The following is a 19677-nucleotide window of genomic DNA, read 5'->3' as shown; positions in this document are numbered from 1 at the left end:
ATAAAGAACTAATTTCAATATCGCATGATGATGTCACCAATATCCAATTATCTATTTATAGTGGAACTCCAAAGTCTGCCTCTATCTGTCAAATGTTCCCTTTCATCTAAAGGTGCCTCACCCATAGTTGTGTGTGTGTGTGTGTGTGTGTGTGTGTGTGTGTGTGTGTGTGTGTGTGTGTGTGTGTGTGTGTGTGTGTGTGTGTGTGTGTGTGTGTGTGTGTGTGTGTGTGTGTGCGTGCGTGCGTGCGTGCGTTTGTGAACCTGAGGTTGGGGTATTAGACAGTCATCGGTTATCGTTCCCATGTATTCCAGAGGAAAAATACTGCAGCTTCTAACCTGTATACTCATCTCCAGTCCTTCATATAGAGGAAAAAAAAATTGTGTGGCCATATTTTTGGTGTGCGTGCAAGCCGACTGTTTGTATGTGTGTACACATGTTTGTGTGTATGGCTGACAGCGTTTTGGGAGGGTACTGTTAAGAATTCCCGTGCCCTTCCCACATTCTCCCTCTTTCTATCAACACCAAAGAGTCACGTTCCACACCGAGGATGCAGAGAGAGTCATGGGTAATGGGAGAATGGAAAGGGAGAGACTATGAGGGAGAGAGAGGAAGACATGCTGGCTATCGGTACAGCGGCGATCCAAGATATTAAACTGTTCGAGGTTGCAGACCCCAATGTTAGGGTTTTGACGAATATAGCTTTTTTATGTAATACTTTATACCTAGTTATTATTAACTGTCCGTAATTATCTGAGCTACTGAAAGTGTACGTGCAATAGGTTCAACAGGATAGTGAGTCACTAACATGTTGTGAGGTATTCTTAAATGGCCAGACACTTACGTGGCAAGCAATAATGATCTCAGAAACATCATCTAAAAATTTTCCACTCACTCTACCTTCTTTATCTGAGAAATAAAACGACAAAGGTAAAAAACATTGATGTCCTCAACACAACATCCTGTCAGGTGAACTCAAATATGAAGCTCAAATCAGGACCTAAACCAACACGACTGATTTATTTTTAAGTATATTTTTCTCTTTGGTCCCATGAAAAGGCAGGCCAGCTTGGATCCCTCCTTGCAGCTGTCTCTTAAGTAACTTCCATTCCTGACCTAGGGTTCGACCTGTCTATATATCCGCATGTACTGTGTCTAGGGGCAATGATAACCTACTAATCTGTTGTACTGAGTGTGTCTAGTTACCTAGCCTCAACTGGTTGCATTGCATATTTGAGATGTGTATATTTTGTACAGAGACAATAAACCTACCATTGCTATGCAAAGATTGACGTTTGAATTGAAGGGTTAATAACAACGATCATGGCCTGTCCTTTATTCAACACTGTCACACTTCTGGATGACAGAGAAAAGCAAAGTTAATGATTCATTTCATTTATTACATTGCTGTATTTATCAAAAGCTTGAAGACAATAACTTAATACAAAGTATAACATATTTCCATGAGATTTCCTCTTGCCCCTTCCAAATATATTTGCTTGAACTGGATTTATAAAGACAAACTACAAACTAAGCAGTGCATAACCAGGCCAAGGATACCCTCTAGTGTTGGCGATTGGTCCAGTTAACTCTAATATATGGTATCAAAATACAAAATGTTTTCAGAATATTTTAAGAAACACAATGTCATGATGGATAATATAAAACATAAGCGTCAGATTCAAGTGTATGTTTAGGATTTGTTCATCCATATATATTCCTAATCATATTCTAGGATGTTTCTTATACACAGAACAGATTTTTTGATGAATTACGTTTTGGGTTGCGATTTGTATCTTTCAGTGAGCTAAATCGTCGAAAAGGCAACTGGTAAGAGAGAAATCACCGGTCCATCAGGCACCAACAAGACAACAACTCTAACACACATAGTGTTCTAACGCTGTTTATAAATATGGTTAATAGTCGTATATTGTTTTTGCATAAAAGCCCTGTAACACCCAGTAAATCAAGACAAGCCAAGTCACACAAATGACCAAAATGTGTATTTTCCAAAACAATTTCTTCAGTCGGGAAACACCCTCGCAGACCATATTGTACCTTGCGGTTGAACGATCAATTGTGATGCTATGGGGCCATAAAGAAAACTTCACCGCAAAAATCCATATCTACTTTCCGTCAGCCATTGCTCCTGCGATTTCCCTCGGTAGAGAACGAGTCCATTCGTCTTCCACAGTTGTGACCAAGGTGACCACCGGGACTCTGAGAGGACCAATGGTGAGGCTGGAAGACTCCCAAGTGGTCCATAGAAGAGGCAGGCATTCTACTTGGCCACCTTGCGGAGTTCTGCCAGGACCCAGATGGCCAATGAGAGGAGGACGACTGAGCCAGACTGGTGGGTTGCTGCCAGGGGCGTTGGAACGTACAGCAGTAGTGTGCTGATACCGAGGGCCACCTAAAGAGACAACAGTCAGTGGCTACTGGTGAGGGTCCATTTCACTGTTAGACAGACCTCTACATCTGACTTACAAAAGGAAAGGCACGCTTCGCTTACCCTTATACACTATTCTTCTGACAAATTGTAATTCGCTTTGGGTAAAAGCTTCTGCTAAATGTTGTAAATGTAATACCTGGCTATAGGCCATCGCTGTGAGGAGGCTGATGGCGACCCTTGCCCTCCTGGGCAACGCCACCCGTCTGGAATACGCGTACAGACCAGTGATGGCAGTCAGGGAGGAGATGGCCTGGGGAGGAGAGCAGAAACACAACGACCTTAAGAAGCATTCGTAGGAGTAAGGGTTACGCCCAGATCCTGACGTTACTCGATCAAAGATGAAGGAATAAGCTCGGCCCCGTACCAGGATCCTGTGGTCAAACTGTACAGTGGTGGGGTTCTCAAAGAGGTTTCTGAGTGTGGGGGAGAAGGCCAGCAGGTCGTCTGGGATCCATCGCTCGCCCATCTTGGGGAAGGAGTTGTACACCAGGCCGGCGTCTAGCCCCGCCACAAACGCCCCTAAGACACGTGTTCAAAAACATTTTATTTATTTAGACTTCAAATATCAGTATTTAAAAGATGCCTCACAGATTTATACGAGCGTATGAAAGGGGTTGCTTTGTGCATGTGATGAAGAGGGCGATTCCTTACCAGACAGAGCGGTGAGGAAGACCAGACCCCCAGTGCCTTTGGCAAAGCGCCTCAGCTGAGTGAGGCGGGCCGTGTCCGCCAGCTGAAGGGAAATCGATGGAAAACAATCAGGAAGCGAGGAGGGATTGGAAAACCAAAAAACAGAAAATTCAGACAAACCCATTACTGTTTCCTTTTAGCTCACATTCCGGTCTACATTATTTACCAGACCTTATTCATGACTCCCTTCTCAAGGTTATGGATCTTTACTGTCTGTCGGGAGGGTTTAGGAACGGGTATGCCTTGAAATGTAGTTTGTATCTGGGCCGCTCAAGCGCTTTGAGACTGACTTATTAAAATAAGTTAATAAGTCCCTTTAACAAAGCAGACACTGACTATTAAACAGCAACGGTATCCTGGCCTCTGGAGGTGTTCCTCTTCAGACCACTAGGCCAGGAGCTCTTGTTTCACGGTTATCACTCTAACCTGGTTGGTTCTGAGCGTACCTTGTTGAAGGGCAGATCCTCACTCTAACCTGGTTGGTTCTGAGCGTACCTTGTTGACGGGCAGATGCTCACTCTAACCTGGTTGGTTCTGAGCGTACCTTGTTGACGGGCAGATCCTCACTCTAACCTGGTTGGTTCTGAGCGTACCTTGTTGACGGGCAGATCCTCACTCTAACCTGGTTGGTTCTGAGCGTACCTTGTTGACGGGCAGATCCTCACTCTAACCTGGTTGGTTCTGAGCGTACCTTGTTGACGGGCAGATCCTCACTCTAACCTGGTTGGTTCTGAGCGTACCTTGTTGACGGGCAGATGCTCACTCTAACCTGGTTGGTTCTGAGCGTACCTTGTTGACGGGCAGATCCTCACTCTAACCTGGTTGGTTCTGAGCGTACCTTGTTGACGGGCAGCACCAGTTGGAGGCCGGTCCACAGGCTGGCGCAGTACAGCAGCAGAGCAGAGCCCAGGTGAGCCGACAGCCGGTACTGGCTGACCCGCGGCACGTCGTGGGACTCGGGCTTCTCCTCCAGGCCACTCTTCACCATGTACCAGCCCAGAAGGCCCTGTGGACACACACACACACACACACACACACACACACACACACACACACACACACACACACACACACACACACACACACACACACACACACTCAGGATGGTCTAGTGCTAAGTGGTTTGACCCCAGCATCCAGTGTCAACCTGTAGACAACCTTGAGCAGGAAGCCTCACCTTTTACTATCAATTAATGACATCTCTGTAAGGCGCGTTGGATAAGAGCGCCTGTTCGATATCTAAATTAATATTTCAAGTTACACGGTGACAATATATTGCAATTCACCTCACCTCCCATTTCAAGTTCTGCTTTAAAATTAATTCAATTAAAGGAATACTGTAGAGCACACGCTGATCACACAAACTACACTAGAGCGGCAGGCCCCCGTTTACCTGGAAGAAGACGAACCCACACAGCCCGACCACGCGCCCCTTCAGAGAGCGGGTGAAGTAGCCCTTCTTCCAGAAGTATACGGTGGGTAAGATGTAGGCCAGCCCGACTAAACGACCCCACATGCGGTGGCCCCACTCCATGTAGAAGATGAACTTGAACTCCGGTAGGGTCATGTTGTGGTTCATTCTGAGAATGAAATTCACAAAATAATAATAAATAATAGAAATCGTGTGAAACGTATTTAGGAAAAAGGTGAAAGGTAAATCATCGTAAGCCTAAATGCCTTTGGTTGCATAAGGGGGACAATTACATTTTAAACTCTGGAAACTGCTGGTACTTTGCAAACTCTGCCTCCCATTCCCCCTGGGTCCGAGGGGGCCTCATTTCTCTCACCAGATGCCAGTCCACCATGGAAAGTCCTGATTCTGTCAACCTGTTAAATGAAGCAAAAACAAAATAAAAACACTACTAAATGAATGAATGAATGAATTTAAAATACACGAATAGAATCAAGGATAAACATCTACACGTAAGGACTCACTACAGGTCATTAGTTAATGATTCACCTGGTGACACCCCCAAGGACCACAGCCCCGACCACCAGCCCGCTGCATCCCAGCAACCAGCGACCAACGATGCGATTGGAGGCTGCGTTTGGGACGGCGCAAGCAGCCGGGGTCGTGGAAGCCCCTACCTCCGCTGTGATGGTGCTCTGCCCTCTCTTGACCAGCCATTGCCGCAAATGTGGACTCTTCTGTGATACAAATCAGGGAGGTGATTAGTTGGCTGAATCAGGAAGTTAATTGGATACTCCAGGAAACCATTCAAGGACGTGACAACCACTGCTGCAAAGTGTAACTGCTTAGGTAAGGTAGCTAAACAAGCTAGCATGTATCATCTTATACAGTAACTCACAGTTAAAATGGCATGTATTTGTGTTTAACTAATATGTCAAATGCATTCGCTTCTTGTAGGAGCATGGTAAACAAAGAACAACTTGGTTCAATCGCTTGCGCGCTAACGATACAGCAGCAGCTGACCTTTGATACATAGCTTTAGCCTAGCTTCCTAAACGAGCTAATCGTACTGTAACCTTACTCACGTTGTTCGATTGCAGGCCCTTTCCGACATTTCTACCACCACAAAACAACAGGGTCCTTAACGAAAGCATGTCTGGTACTGGTACTGGTGGGGTCCCGCTGGGTCGACGTGCCAGGCAGTGCTTAGTGTTACGACAGCATGTTTCCTAACGCAGGTCCCCTGTGGACCGTGACGTCACGGGTGGGCTGGGGATCGGACACGTAATGAATTGAATAAGCTTTGTCGTATTTCTAGAAGATGTTATTCCCTTTTTGATTGTTTGAATTGTATCTATTTTCAGTGTGAACTGCTGTTAGTTTCATAAGTGTGTTTCTAAATATGGATTAAACAAAGTCTAGGCGACCTAGCCTACTCGTAGACTACTGCAGGGGGGCTGCATTTTACTCGTAATAATTTGCTATAGACCAAAGCATGGTATGGAATATTTTTAAGATATTCATATTGAATACATTAACAAGTAATATTGGCTTTGTACTTGATCTTTTACGTTTTTTTCAAATTTAATTCAAATGTATGCATTCAGGCTGTAAAGCATATTCTATGTCACTTTAAAATGATAAACATTATTAACCTTGCAGTTATTGTTACTACAATTGTTATTACAATTATGTGTATAATTTTTTATTGTGGTTTCCTCCCCTCCCGAAACACACCACACCCTCATGCTCACCAATGCTGGAAACATACACACACACACACACACACACACACACAGCTCAGACAGGAGGATGGCGGAAGGCTTCTTGATGGAGGTGTGTGTGGATTCTGTTGAGTCTGCGGTGAACGCTGAACGCGGAGGTTGGTGGAACACGCCGTTTTGGCCGGTGTTTTCTCTGGTGCCGAAGTAATCGATCCCCAGCTCCAGAGTGTTGATGTGTCTCTGAGCGAGACACTTAACCCTAACTGCTCCTGACCAGCTGGCTGTCGCCTTGCATGGTCGACTCTGCCGTTGGTGTGTCAATGTGTGTGTTAACTGATGTAAGTCGCTTTGGATAAAAGCGTCTGCTAAATGCCCTAATTGTAATTGTAATGACACATAATTATGAACGGCCAGGCTCAGTTGCGAACATGCTTTGCATAATAAACATTTAATTCAGACATCTTATAACATTACACTACTGATGAGTACCATGAGTACTGCCCCATTTGTTGTCATGGGATTAGATCAATGCTGGTCCAACTGTTTGTCTTTCCTCTTAGGGGCGGGGCGGCTGGAACTGTGCTCCAGCCTTCTGGAGGGGGGCCTGACGCCCAGTGTGGGTGAGACACAGAGATACTAAAACTAAAGAATACTGGGGAGGGAAAACCGGTCCTTTTCATTGTACCATGTTCCCATATGTTCTATGTCACAATGATAAATCAGAAATGATCTATCATGCATCTGCAAATATTTCATCATTGAACATGAATAACATTTCCCATAATATTCTTTCACACCTGGATATCCAAACCAATTCACATAAACATGGAATGTTATGCTGTCTAGGGAAGATTTGAAAGGAAACGATAATAACACAAAAAATAACAAAGCTGTGGTTCCCCCCCCGCCGGCCTCACGGCCCGTTCCTGGCACTGCGCTCGGGTTCAGGACTGCTGCAGGTGGTGAAGCAGAATGTCAAAGTCCCCATCTACGTCATGATTCGCCCGCGGGGGGGGGACTTCCTGTACTCGGAGCAGGAGGTGGAGGTGATGAGGAGGGACATCCAGCTGATGAAGAGCCACGGGGCGGACGGGCTGGTCCTGGGGCTCCTGACGGAGGAAGGGCGGGTGGATGCCGAGCTCTGCATGGAGTTACTGGGTACCATGGGTTAATCCCTCCTTTAGTTACTGGGTACCATGGGTTAATCCCTCCTTTAGTTACTGGGTACCATGGGTTAATCCCTCCTTTAGTTACTGGGTACCATGGGTTAATCCCTCCTTTAGTTACTGGGTACCATGGGTTAATCCCTCCTTTAGTTACTGGGTACCATGGGTTAATCCCTCCTTTAGTTACTGGGTACCATGGGTTAATCCCTCCTTTAGTTACTGGGTACCATGGGTTAATCCCTCCTTTAGTTACTGGGTACCATGGGTTAATCCCTCCTTTAGTTACTGGGTACCATGGGTTAATCCCTCCTTTAGTTACTGGGTACCATGGGTTAATCCCTCCTTTAGTTACTGGGTACCATGGGTTAATCCCTCCTTTAGTTACTGGGTACCATGGGTTAATCCCTCCTTTAGTTACTGGGTACCATGGGTTAATCCCTCCTTTAGTTAGTTACTGGTCACCTTTGGGTTAATCCCTCCTTGTCCTTTATAGCTCCCCTTTTGCAGCTGCCGCTCATGACATCATTGGCCTGGGCTGAAATAATACTCAGATAGCATTAGTTTAGCAATTTAAATCAAACAAAATAGACTGCTGTAAATCACTTGTATCCAAAGCCGTCTCTACATAATATTCATATAGTGGTAATAGGGTGAGACATCTTGCTCAACGACACATACAGGGATTGGCTGTGGACATTGGCACTCGAACCCAGGACCTTTGGTGTGGGAGTGGATCACCCTAGATACTACGCTACACCGCTATGTACTCATATTGAGCTACAGCCTTGAAATCTGAGCAAAAGACACAGTGTTTACCATTCTGGAGATGGGTTATAGCCGATAAAGCAATCGAGTAAGGAGAATGTTATTGATATAACTGGCAATAGTCATTCTATTTACTGTTTCGTGACACGGTGAATAGACAGAGCTGAACTCTTATTCAGCTGGCACATTTATAGATACCACCGTTAGAATGCCCTTGCTCAGGTAGCATTATGTATGATGTCATGGTGAGAGAAGCAAGTTTCATTCATTCTGAACTGAAGTATTCTTTACTGGTTTTTACTGTATTTATAGAGCATTCAATGTGTAACTGAAGTTTTAGTGTTTGTTACGTCCCTTGCTAGGGAAAAGGGAGGCAACCTAAAACTGTTGAAGTGTTGCATGTTTTACTGAAATAACATATTGTTTCATTTTTAAATCCACAGCGCTTTCTCGTCCTCTTCCCGTCACCTTCCACAGAGGTAAACTCAATCTTCAAATAGTGGCCGTTTGTCTAATATTGCGTAAGGTGCAAGCAGGGCAAGCACTGTTTTCTTGCAGATTCCTTATTGTTATCCTCTCTCCGTCACTTTTTTGGTTGCTATCTATACACACAAACATTAACATAGAAAGACAAAAATATATATCCTATGATTGGTTCTATAGTGGAAAAGTGTTCCAGAGCTTTTCTAAGCAATGACATATAGTACATGTTGTTTTAAAGTAAAGTTATGTAATTTCCTCCAAATATTACAATTTATATTATTCTATATTGACTATTAAATATAAAAGATATTATATTTTTTTTTAATATAAAAAAATATATAACTAGTTTTAGCATAATAGCAATCATCTTGAACATATATGTACATGCATACAAACATATGTACATAGGCCTCCCTAAACATTCATCCTTAATTGGAATCGCGTGCGATCATTCAAATTGACGGCAAAGCACCAACAGGTAGTTGTAATTTGTTGTTTTTGTTGGTGCTCTTGTTGTATAGTAAGCCTATGTTATTAGCCCTTGATCACAGTTACTGTCTGAAAGGGCTTTACGGACACATTTTATGACACTAAGCCTGTAAGCCCCCCCGAAGAGCAAGGAAAGACCCTAATTATCGGGAATTTGAGCAGGAGAGAAGAAACAGGGATCCCTCCTTCTAGGGATGGTTAAGGGTGCAATGGGTGCCACGATGGCAGCGTGTTTTTAGATTGTTAGGAAATGGACGAGACAATGAGGAGTGGCCCTGGGGGGGGTAGAGGTGCTGGTGAATAGGCTGCTAGCTGTCATCCAGGTGGGGTGACACCCCTTGCCACCCAGGTGGGGTGGCAAGGGGTGCAGTCATGATCACTGCACCAAACCAAAGAGAGCATTATGGTGAGAGTGGGCAGGCTGGACAATCACCCTTACACATCCTAACTCTCACACTTAGTTCAGCTATTCAATATTTTTGAAACCTTACATTCATTACACTTATATTCACAGATGTTGTTACACTTTATTCAAACGTTCAACTTTATTCAGTCTTTATCACTTTAGCTATTTGTTTAACTTTTCAACTTTTCATTTGTTTCCAACTATTTGACATTTTTAAAAAATGTTCTTTATGTTGACATTGTTCACTCCGTGAAGACTTTAAACTTTTGAACCCTGTTCAAATCTTTTCACATGATTTAAAGCTATTCAACAATTCCTTACGTCTTAAACTGAGCAGCTTTATTAAACATATTTTAAACCTCACTTTACGCTGCAGCGCTCACGGCATCTTCAGCATGCATTTTCTAGTGAAACAGACTTCATAAGATATATCAGATGTATATCATATGAAGTTCATCCCAATCTAAAGACACACCACACCACACCACACCACCAGCCACCAAGAAGTAGACATTAGAGAACGACTTCAACCCTCGGATAGTTGGGTGGATGTGTGTGTTGAAGAGGTGCCCCCCCCTGCAGCGTTTGACATGGTGCTGGACCCCGAGGCGGCGCTGGAGACGCTGATGTCTCTGGGGTTCCAGCGGCTGCTGACGAGCGGCTGTGACTGCTCTGCGTTGGAAGGTCTCCCTGTCATCAGGCGTCTGGTTAAACAGGTATGAGGTCGGGGAACTGGTGGAGCGTGACGTTTCTGTCGCCATGGCTGAGGCACTCAGGGTGTATCACACTCTGTACTCTGTACACACTGTTCTGTACATGTTTTCATAATCCTAATCTTTTCACTTTGACAGGCTAAAGGCAGAATTGCCATTATGCCAGGTGAGTACGAGTCAGTTGGTTTTCTTTCACCTTATCCAACTAGAGTTGTATATATATCTGTGTGTAAATGAGGTACTTGTGACTGTATGGGGGGCTATAAGGACTCTATGGGGCTTTGGTCCTATGACAGTTGATTGATGGATGGGTCCTTGGTCCCAGTTGGGAGAAAGCTCTAACTTCAGCACACATCAACAGAAAAGAGAACATATACCAGGGGTCTGATGTTATCACAGGTAATCCTCCCTGCATCCTCCACACAGTTAAGAAAAAACTAACTTAGGCACCATAAAGGTGCTGCCAAGTGAATCCATAAGAACCCATAAGATAAGTCTTCAAGCCATTTCCAAGTTGTTTTTTTGTAACATTTTTGTCAGTGAAAGGCTGACTCATGGTATGACATCATCAACATAGAACCACTTGTTGGACTATAATACACCATTTTGGGCCATAGGGAAAAGATAAGCACTTTGGCACAATCTACATGTGACATTTTGTAACGTTTGGTTTGTTTTTAACTCAGGTGGTGGCATCACAGAGAGGAACCTGCAAAGAATTCTGGAAGGATCCAGGGCTCAGGAATTTCACTGCTCTGCCCGATCGGGTCGGGATTCCGCCATGAAGTTTAGGTGGGTTTCAACGTAGATTATTAATATGGACCACACAAAAAAAGAGTTTGAGTCACCAGCTAGTATAAGGAACAAACTCATTTATGAAACCCCCGGGCACACAGGCTACAACAGTTCCTTAACCCACGACCTGCTCCTTTATGGCTTGCAACTTAACAGGAACGATTCTGTGCTCTCTCACAAAGGAATTGCTCCGTGACGATGGGCGCCTCTTTCTCAGCTCCCGAGTATGGCCTGAAGGTGGCAGATGCGAGCAAGGTTCGCAACCTCAACGCAATCGCCAGAAATGCCATGTGACAGTGGTGTGTGGAGGGTATCAGATGATGTCACCATGGGATGGATTCGCCTCAAGTTGATATAACCGTACTTTTTGTGCTTTGGAATGCAACGTTCCATGAGGTTTGTCAAGGTTGTGGAGAATTTAATAAATTGAATACCTTTTTCATTGATGCTTTGATTGAACTTCCCTTCTTTTCTGTTGGAATGTGGATTTCACATTTTATCTTAAACGGGCAGAAGTTTGGCCTTTCCCACAGTTAATTAAGTTAGTTAAGTCTTTCTCTTGCTTTACACACTCCTGACACTATCTTTATATTGACATATACACATATATTTGATACCTTATAATACTTTTTAAATATGTACGATTACTTGGGCCTTAGAATATTTGCCTATGTCATGCTGCCATCCTTGGTCTCACACACACTCAAAATTGCAAACTCATCCATGTTGGAGTGAGTCTGATGTTGCTATCAACAGGGATGTAATGATTAACCAAGAGATCGTGTTTAGATGGTCAGGGTCATCCTGCAAATGAGTACAGCACCCTGCATAACATTTCTTTACACATGTTGACTATCAGCAGAACAGAAAAAGACCAATGAGTGAAGCGCCTTGCATAACCTTTCACTAGTTATATTATCACCAGCTTTATGGTACGTAACCAAAAGAGTCACGCTACAGTGATTGAAGCTCAACTTTATTAGGCTATGACTAATTCTTATCATGCTATCTTGCTAAATGCTATAGTTATTGCTTTCCTTTGCTCTGGCTTTGGACACGAGAGGCATTGGACTGTAGACTTGGACTGTTTACACATGGAAGCCATGTTTATTGTTTGGTAATGAAGTATAAATACATACTTCATTATCTTTAACACACGCACACAACTGCATGGATATTGCTAATTGGGTATCTGATGGCATTTTACCTCTTACCAGTCTTATTTATGCATTTATAGCAGGCACTCCCCGCAAGCAGAGATCTTAAATCAAATTAAGGCAAAGTTAGTATTTCGTTTGTTTGCTGTAATGAGCAGACAGGACACGCCCAGCGATAATCACCTCTTACACTGGGAGAAAACAGAGGAAGAGCAAACAATATGTGGAGCTCTGTTTTAAGATGTGTTTTGGGGAACCAGCTCTTTGAGGATTTCGTGTTCCGAATGGGAAACAGATGTAGAGAGAGAGAGGTATATAGAGAGAGGTGGAGAGAGGTGGTGAGAGAGAGAGAGAGAGAGAGAGAGAGAGAGAGATTGAACGGTAGGCCTGCTTCGCTCTCATATTGTAAGCCAAATGTCCTTGGCTAGCAGCAGGGACCCTCTTAACTGCGTCCAACCTACCTCAGAGCCATTGTTCTCTAGCAAGCATCAAAGCAACATATTTGTTGGGTGAGCCTTAACCTAACTGTATTCACGGCGGTTCTGGATGCAGTGGGTTCATGCAAGAAAAGAAAAGCTCACAATAATTTACTACATGTTTTATAGAAACACAACAAATATACAGATCCACGTGCACTGATACCGGTGGAATGCCAAGCACACGCATATGTATAGCTGGAGAATTAAAGGGATGCTACGTGAAAGACGTAGCGTGCGTGAACCCCACGCCCACCCACCCCCCGACAACCCTTCTACGGAGCGCTTCCATAAACACACATGGGCAGGAAGGGGGAGGAGGGGTTTGGTTGTGTAAGTCCCGCTATAGCCTTTCATCTACCCCTCGGCACGTTCAAACACGCACTTCTGCCCATGCTTTTTTCCCCTCTGCTTTGCCGGAGACACTAGAGCTCTCCGACCCAGCTCTCCAGTTAGGACAGACTATGGTGCAAGGGAGGAGCCTTGTTCATCGTGTCACTCATTTAGGCTACAGTCTACAGTTATGTAGTGTGCCAGCGTTCTAGAATAGGCTACTAAGCAGTGATTGCTTTTGTTTACAGCGCAGTGACTAATTGTTTGTAATGGTCAGTATCCATCCTTGGGGACGGTCTTTAAAGGACGCATTGCTTAAGTCTCGGGCTATACATTAACCAGCCGGCACCTAACGCGAGATACAGGACCACTGGGTGTGCTAGTCTTGTCCTGTGTGTGTGAATGAAGAGGCTTAACTGTCAGCTCTGTTTTTAGAGGTTTCATAACTGAAAGTCCTTCGCGGTCACACACTCACACGCACTGCCGTCCCTGGAGCCGTGGAAATTGCCGCAGGCGTGCGGGCGCCCCTAAAGCCAGTGTCCCGACACCGACACGTGTGTTGGTGGGGTTATTGTCTGGCCATCTGAGCGGCGTTGGCGCTCATCTCCAGGCAGCTATGCCTGCCGCGGCGCTGGACGAATACTGCGGCTCGGTCTTCTGGGTGAGTGTAACCAGGAGGGTGGAGAATGTCAGGTATTTTAAATTGTTTGCTGTAAAGTGAAACTTTAAAGGGTGAATCGATCAGAACGGATATTTTTTTAGAAACTTTTAACACTTTGTTCACTCACTTGGTTACAATGTTCGTTGTGCTTCGATTTAATGTCCACGAACAACCGCAAACATTCCCATATGAACGAAAACATAGGCCTTCAATTTACTGCTTGTAGTTTTCAAGATAACATTTCACCATTCTAAGTAAATCAGAGGTGCCGTCTGTTTATAACGGAAACATTAGATCTGAGGTTTCTTCGCTGAACGGAAGCTGTTTGTGTGTGTGTGTGTGTGTGTGTGTGTGTGTGTGTGTGTGTGTGTGTGTGTGTGTGTGTGTGTGTGTGTGTGTGTGTGTGTGTGTGTGTGTAAAGGTCAGATTTTGACAATTAAAATACAGCAGAGTCGATGAGTAGCCACACTAAACATAACAAAATAGTAAAACATAGGCTACAGCAAACTACTCATATTGCTATTTCCGTGTTTTTACCTTCTCTTAACGAACATTAATCGTTGGCATACGAAAGAGTGTGACTCAGCAATTTTGAACGGCGTTAATATTTATAATTGCTCGTCAATCGTTTTATTGTAGTAGCTTTGAAGGCGACTAGAAGAGGGCCTTCTTCAGGTCTGGGCCTATGGTGGAGCTTGGAGGGTACAAAAGACATTGAGGGGGCAGAGAAGAGACGTGCACAGCAGGAAGATGGACGACAACCTTCAGGATGACCACGTGAGGACCACAACGCAGACTACATACCAGAGTCTCATTGATAAGCCCCACAGCTCTCGCCAGCAGCTCCCTGCCCCCTCAGGAACATCAGTGGACTAAGACCCCCGGTGTTCCTAATGACTGGGTGCAACCCTTACCGCGTACAAAGTTTACACCTGCCACCAACCAATGGATGACATATTGGACCGTTGGCAGGTAGACAAAATGAATCCACCGAAGGATTTCCCCTCACATCCTCCATCTTTAAGAGCATGGACCGACACAAATGCTGGCCCACATGAGGCCGGGGGGGGGGGGAGAGACATCCTGGGACCCCCTGCTGTCTGCTGGATAGTCCTATGGACTATCTGCCCAACGGGCCCCAGCCTCAATGATCTGAGCACCGTTCTGGGGTCCTTCCTGTTGACCCTCCATGATTTGGATTACATGTACAAAGTAGACACGTGTCCCCTGCAGACGTTTTTCGGACGACTGATATTGTGGGATGTATCAGTGGGCGACGATAACAGATTATCAATTGATTATCAATTGATGAATATATATGAGGGGAATATAATGATCTTCAATGTTTTGACATTGAGTTTCTTATTCATTGTTGATCCCAATTGTCCCTCCCGATATTTTAATTTAGAGTGTAGAGATTTATTCTGTATAGCTGCTTTATTTTTGCATTGACTTTTAGACAGTTATATTTATATATACTGTTTACATAATATATACTGTCTGTTACATATAGCTGCACTAGCATGAATGTCCTCTATACGGTTGTATGAATCCTCCTGTGATGTGTTTCTCAGAACTCGTCCTACCTGGACACGGAGGAGCCCGACCTGCCCGTGTGCCTGGAGCAGACCGTGCTGGTCTGGTTGCCCCTGGGGTTCCTCTGGCTCTGCAGCCCTTGGCACCTGGCCGCCCTGTTCAGGAGCCGCGGGAAGCCCTACCACGTCTCCAGGCTGTACCTCAGCAAGCAGGTTTGGATCTGTAGGAGGACCAGTACAGACGACGCATGAAGATATTATTCAAACTGATTAATTGCGTTATAGTTTGATAAAATTGTATTGGCTCAATCTAAAACCCATATACAAGTTAAGGTCAAATTGTATCATTCATTCAAAATGAATTGTGTTTGATGAATTAATATATCCATTCTTCATGGTTTGAGTTCCATAATAAGAGGGCCTAATTGGTTGTGTCTGCTCTCCTCAGCTGGTGGCTGGCCTGTTGTTCATTATTGCCCTCGCTGGCCTGGCCCTGACGCTAGGAGAGGACTATGGTGCATCGAGTGGAACTGGGAGCCATGCATTGGTGTTCTATGTCAACCCCATTATCTACGCCATCTCATGGGTACAAAAACAACAAAACACTTAGACCGTTTCTATCCCCCATCGCTTCTTGATCATTTCGCTAAGCTAACACGTTAAGAAGCTAATATCATGACGTTCCCTTCAATGGACGAGAACCACAGGGGAACTTTGTTTCCTCTATTGTTTCAGAAACATTGTCCTGTTAGCTCACGTGTTAACAGCCATCCGCCCTGTAATGGACGATGGGTAGAGAGTTTCAGTTCTCTGTGTACATTGCTTCCGTAACATTGAGCTCTCAGAGCTCAGATGTCATGATGCTGAGAGTTTCTGCTTTCTGTGCAGATGTTGGTCATGCTGTACCAGGAGGGAGTGCGGCGAAGGGAAGGAGCCGTGGACTCCTCCACCCTCTTCCTGTTCTGGATGCTCCTGGTGGGCTGTGACATCTTCCCCTTCCAGACGATGTTGCGAGCGGCGCTCAGACTGGTGTGTACAGGAAGGGGGGAATGGGGTTGTGTGTGTCGTGGCAGGGGGTCAAACGCAGCAGCCGTAACTTAAGTAACGCTGATATTTTTAGACCTCTCACTTCGGCGGGAATTTCTTCAAAATAGGGAGTGGCTGCTCTGAGGTCAAATGAATGTAAAGATACCCTACGCTGCTCCACCTCCTGTCCAACCCGGTCATACCCCTGTTGGACCGCTTGTTGTCCTGTTTAGGGAGAGGTGCCGGATATCCCCAGATACAGCTTCTTCTACATCTCATTCGCCCTGGAGCTGGTAGGGCTGGTCGTGTCCGCCCTGGCAGACGTCCCCCGAGACGCAGCGGAGGTGGTCAAGAAGGTACCGGCACCGCCCAGATCAAAGCACAAGGGACCACCGGGGGCTTTGGTCAATTCCAAACGCGCTCTTTTCTTTCTTTTTGTTTCCCGTAGAATCCAGAGGCAGGGGCGGCCTTTTTAAGTAGAATCACCTTCAACTGGTTTAACAGGTACACACACACACAGACAGACACCCAGACCTCACTTCCGGTGTACCCCCCCGGCGGCTCTCTGATCCCCCTCCCCTTTGCGGTGGTGTTAGCATGGTGCTGAACGGCTACAAGCGGCCCCTGGTGCAGGAGGACCTGTGGGAGCTGAAGGAGGTGGACAGTACCAGTCAGATACATCGCCACTTCCACTCCCACATGGAATCAGAGCTGGGCGACGCCCGCCTCCGCTACGAGAAGAAGAAGTCCGAAGCAAAGCCTGCGAAGGAACGCCTGCCATCCAAGCAGAACGGCGTCAGCCAAGACGTACTGATGATGGTGCATATGAAACTCGAGCACACACACACACACGGGTGTGCATGTCATGGTAGATGTTAACGGCACAAAGGTGAAGGGATGTGGAGGTTGTGATGATTGGATAGATTGGGATCAGGATCGTAAGGCACTGCTTCGGTTCAAGTTGGGCGGAGCAGAGGGGCTGTGTCTAGGACCAGATGTGCATGCGTAGTGTTATTATAATGATGATTTATTACTCAACTTTGTCCCATCTCATAAGGAGGAAATGGAGGGGAAGAAAAAGGGCAAGAAAGGGAAGGAAGAAAAGGTGAAGGAAGATGAGAACTACCCTCAGGCGTGGCTCATTTTCACCATCTTCAAGTGCTTCAAGAGAACTCTGATCGAGTCGGCGTTCTTCAAGCTCCTGCAGGACCTGCTAGCCTTCGTCAGTCCTCAACTCCTGAAGTGAGTCTTTTTGAAATATTCCTTCAGTCAATCATTCAAACGAGTCATTTTAAAATCTGTTTTTCTCATTCGTTTTCAAAATAATGATTTAAGATAGGCCTATCTACTGTTAAATATTACAATGAATCCTTAAAGAAACATGCTGTTTTTATCATGCTAGTCACACATTATAGACATCATGTCAAGTAACCTTTGACTGATCTCGAAATACACTTTTCTTCAAGTACTCAATCGCTCTGAGTCAAAAGGCCCGTTCTAGCACGTTAATGTGGAGATCTGGGACAATTAACATAGCATTCTAGGTCCCACACTGATGTGTCCCAAATCTTTGCTAAACACAAATGTTCTTTGTGTTTGCTGATGCTAGCAGAACATTTGGCACTTTGCAGGGTACAAGGAACTCTCTGCCATCTCTAGTCCCGTAAAGGGACAAGCCATTGTGTCATCGTTCAGAAGTGTCACATATGTCACTGATTAAAAAGCCTACTGCAGTCATGGGTTAGCACACTTTTATGAAGTGTCAATGTAGAGAAAGTCTATTACTTCAATACACGTTAAGTTGATGTTAAGGGTAAATGCTAACACGAATGAAAAAATACATTGTGTATTACGGAATACAATAGTTTTGGTGTAATCCTATAAAATCCTTGCTATATGAAGTTGTTTGCATTATCTCAAACAAATTGACGATGGAAAGAAATTGGAATTGCATCCGTGGTTTGATAATCTTGGAGTTAACTGCTAAATCTCACAGCATGAGTCTTCATTTTAACTTAACTGAGAATAGTCGGTATGTGAAAAGTTTTTATATTAGACTGAATGTTATGTCTTTCCCTGAATTCTGACTCAACGTATCATCTGTTTGAATTATTAACCTGCAAAAGTAAACTTCTGGGAACTGGGGACAGTTCCTCAATAGTTTAACTCTTAGCGAAAATATAACATTGTTATCCTAGTTTTTGAAAGAAAAAGGATTTGTTTTGTCTTTGAGCGAAATCAAGGGGAGGATGTCTTTATTCAGATAATTAAAGAAGGGGTTTAGCACAGCAGTGCACCGCAGAGAATCCAAGTATTACCTTTTTTACATTTTTTGTTTTATTTATACATTTAACTTATTTATTCATTATCGTAACTTTGTCTTGTTATTGTCGAGAATTGCATCCTCATTAATTTACGTGGCCGTAATTGAGCGTCCACCCACACACTAGGCCCATTCCCATGGTAACGATTATTTGCTCTAAAAACTCCATTCACGTACTATTTCAGGCTGATGATCTCCTTCACCCAGAACGAAGACGCCCCTGACTGGCACGGCTACATGTACTCTGTGCTGCTGGTTCTGGTGGCCATCCTCCAGTCCCTGTTCCTCCAGCAGTACTTCCAGCGCTGCTTTGTCCTGGGTATGAAGGTCCGCACCTCCATCATGGCCGCTGTGTACAAGAAGGTTCGTACGGTCGGCTGCCATTCCCCCCTGAACAAGGTTTACTTTTCTCTCGGAGCTGAAAGACACTGTCAGCTCTTGGCCTCTGTGGTTCCAACACAACACATCACCATTGTGCAGCGATTTCTTTTCTTTCTCCAACAACTCTGTCAAATCAGCTGTAGTAGACAAAAAAAACACCATCCACAGCACTCTCAGAGGTTGCTGGTGTCGTCAGAGACGGAAGTGTGAGGGTTTAGAGGGTATTTAGTGAGAGTTGAAGTTAATTTCGTCTTTATTTCGAACAAAAGTAAATAAATAAGAAAACCAAGTAGGACACATCATACAAATACACATAACACAAAACAACAATAATTATAAAGTGTCAAAAACGATATTTATAAAATACACAAGAACACAAAAGGGGATAGATATGAGTCAGAAATATAGATTATAATTTTTTTAACACAAAATAAAGTGGCATGTTATTTGTAAGTGTGCTACATAGAGATTTCTATCTCTCAATCTAATTATAGATCTCTATCTCTCAATCTTATTATAGATCTCTATCTCTCAATCTTATTATAGATCTCTATCTCTCAATCTAATTAGAGGAGTGTCTCCGTCAGTCCTGTTTTCTACAACCATTCATCCTAATCGACCACACGCTATTACTGATGAAAGGAAGTTTCAGTGTTGAGTGAAAAGTTGTTAGAATGAGCGCCTCTCGTGA

At 44.4% G+C, this 19677-nt stretch overlaps 3 protein-coding genes across 4 annotated transcripts in view; 2 read left to right on the top strand and 1 right to left on the bottom strand.

Moving 5' to 3' along the window:
* Window positions 1-1385: 1385 nt before the first annotated feature.
* Window positions 1386-5933, bottom strand: cox15 (cytochrome c oxidase assembly homolog 15 (yeast)). Its single transcript, XM_079728977.1, has 9 exons — window positions 5639-5933; window positions 5103-5290; window positions 4847-4969; window positions 4536-4722; window positions 3981-4148; window positions 3104-3185; window positions 2817-2971; window positions 2589-2702; window positions 1386-2413 (listed from the first exon to the last, which is right to left on the bottom strand). The coding sequence occupies exons 1-9, from the start codon at window positions 5705-5707 to the stop codon at window positions 2282-2284; spliced, it is 1218 nt and encodes a 405-aa protein (XP_079585103.1). The 5' UTR covers window positions 5708-5933; the 3' UTR covers window positions 1386-2281.
* cutc (cutC copper transporter homolog (E. coli)) lies at window positions 5325-11540 on the top strand. 2 transcript variants are annotated; one of them, XM_079728979.1, is made up of 9 exons: window positions 5325-5402; window positions 6353-6435; window positions 6838-6897; window positions 7226-7435; window positions 8652-8687; window positions 10169-10302; window positions 10438-10465; window positions 10986-11091; window positions 11277-11540. In XM_079728979.1, the coding sequence occupies exons 2-9, from the start codon at window positions 6366-6368 to the stop codon at window positions 11386-11388; spliced, it is 756 nt and encodes a 251-aa protein (XP_079585105.1). In that variant the 5' UTR covers window positions 5325-5402; window positions 6353-6365; the 3' UTR covers window positions 11389-11540. The 2 variants fall into 2 exon arrangements, with proteins under 2 accessions (XP_079585105.1, XP_079585104.1); XM_079728978.1 differs by lacking the exon at window positions 5325-5402 and having other exon boundaries at window positions 6164-6435.
* Window positions 11541-13543: 2003 nt separating this feature from the next.
* Window positions 13544-19677, top strand: part of abcc2 (ATP binding cassette subfamily C member 2) — a 33332-nt gene continuing 27198 nt past the window's right edge. The window contains exons 1-9 of the mRNA XM_079730250.1: window positions 13544-13721; window positions 15296-15469; window positions 15705-15842; window positions 16145-16285; window positions 16516-16638; window positions 16731-16786; window positions 16879-17101; window positions 17340-17524; window positions 18791-18968. Coding sequence (XP_079586376.1) covers window positions 13677-13721; window positions 15296-15469; window positions 15705-15842; window positions 16145-16285; window positions 16516-16638; window positions 16731-16786; window positions 16879-17101; window positions 17340-17524; window positions 18791-18968 — 1263 coding nt within the window. The 5' untranslated portion in view covers window positions 13544-13676. The remainder of the gene's footprint in view (window positions 13722-15295; window positions 15470-15704; window positions 15843-16144; window positions 16286-16515; window positions 16639-16730; window positions 16787-16878; window positions 17102-17339; window positions 17525-18790; window positions 18969-19677) is intronic.

The sequence above is a fragment of the Pollachius pollachius genome (genome assembly GCF_949987615.1).
Source record: "Pollachius pollachius genome assembly, chromosome: 2".
In the NCBI taxonomy this organism is placed as follows: Eukaryota; Metazoa; Chordata; class Actinopteri; order Gadiformes; family Gadidae; genus Pollachius; species Pollachius pollachius.
Note: the sequence above shows the minus strand (reverse complement) of the source record. Positions and strands in the feature narration are given on the sequence as shown.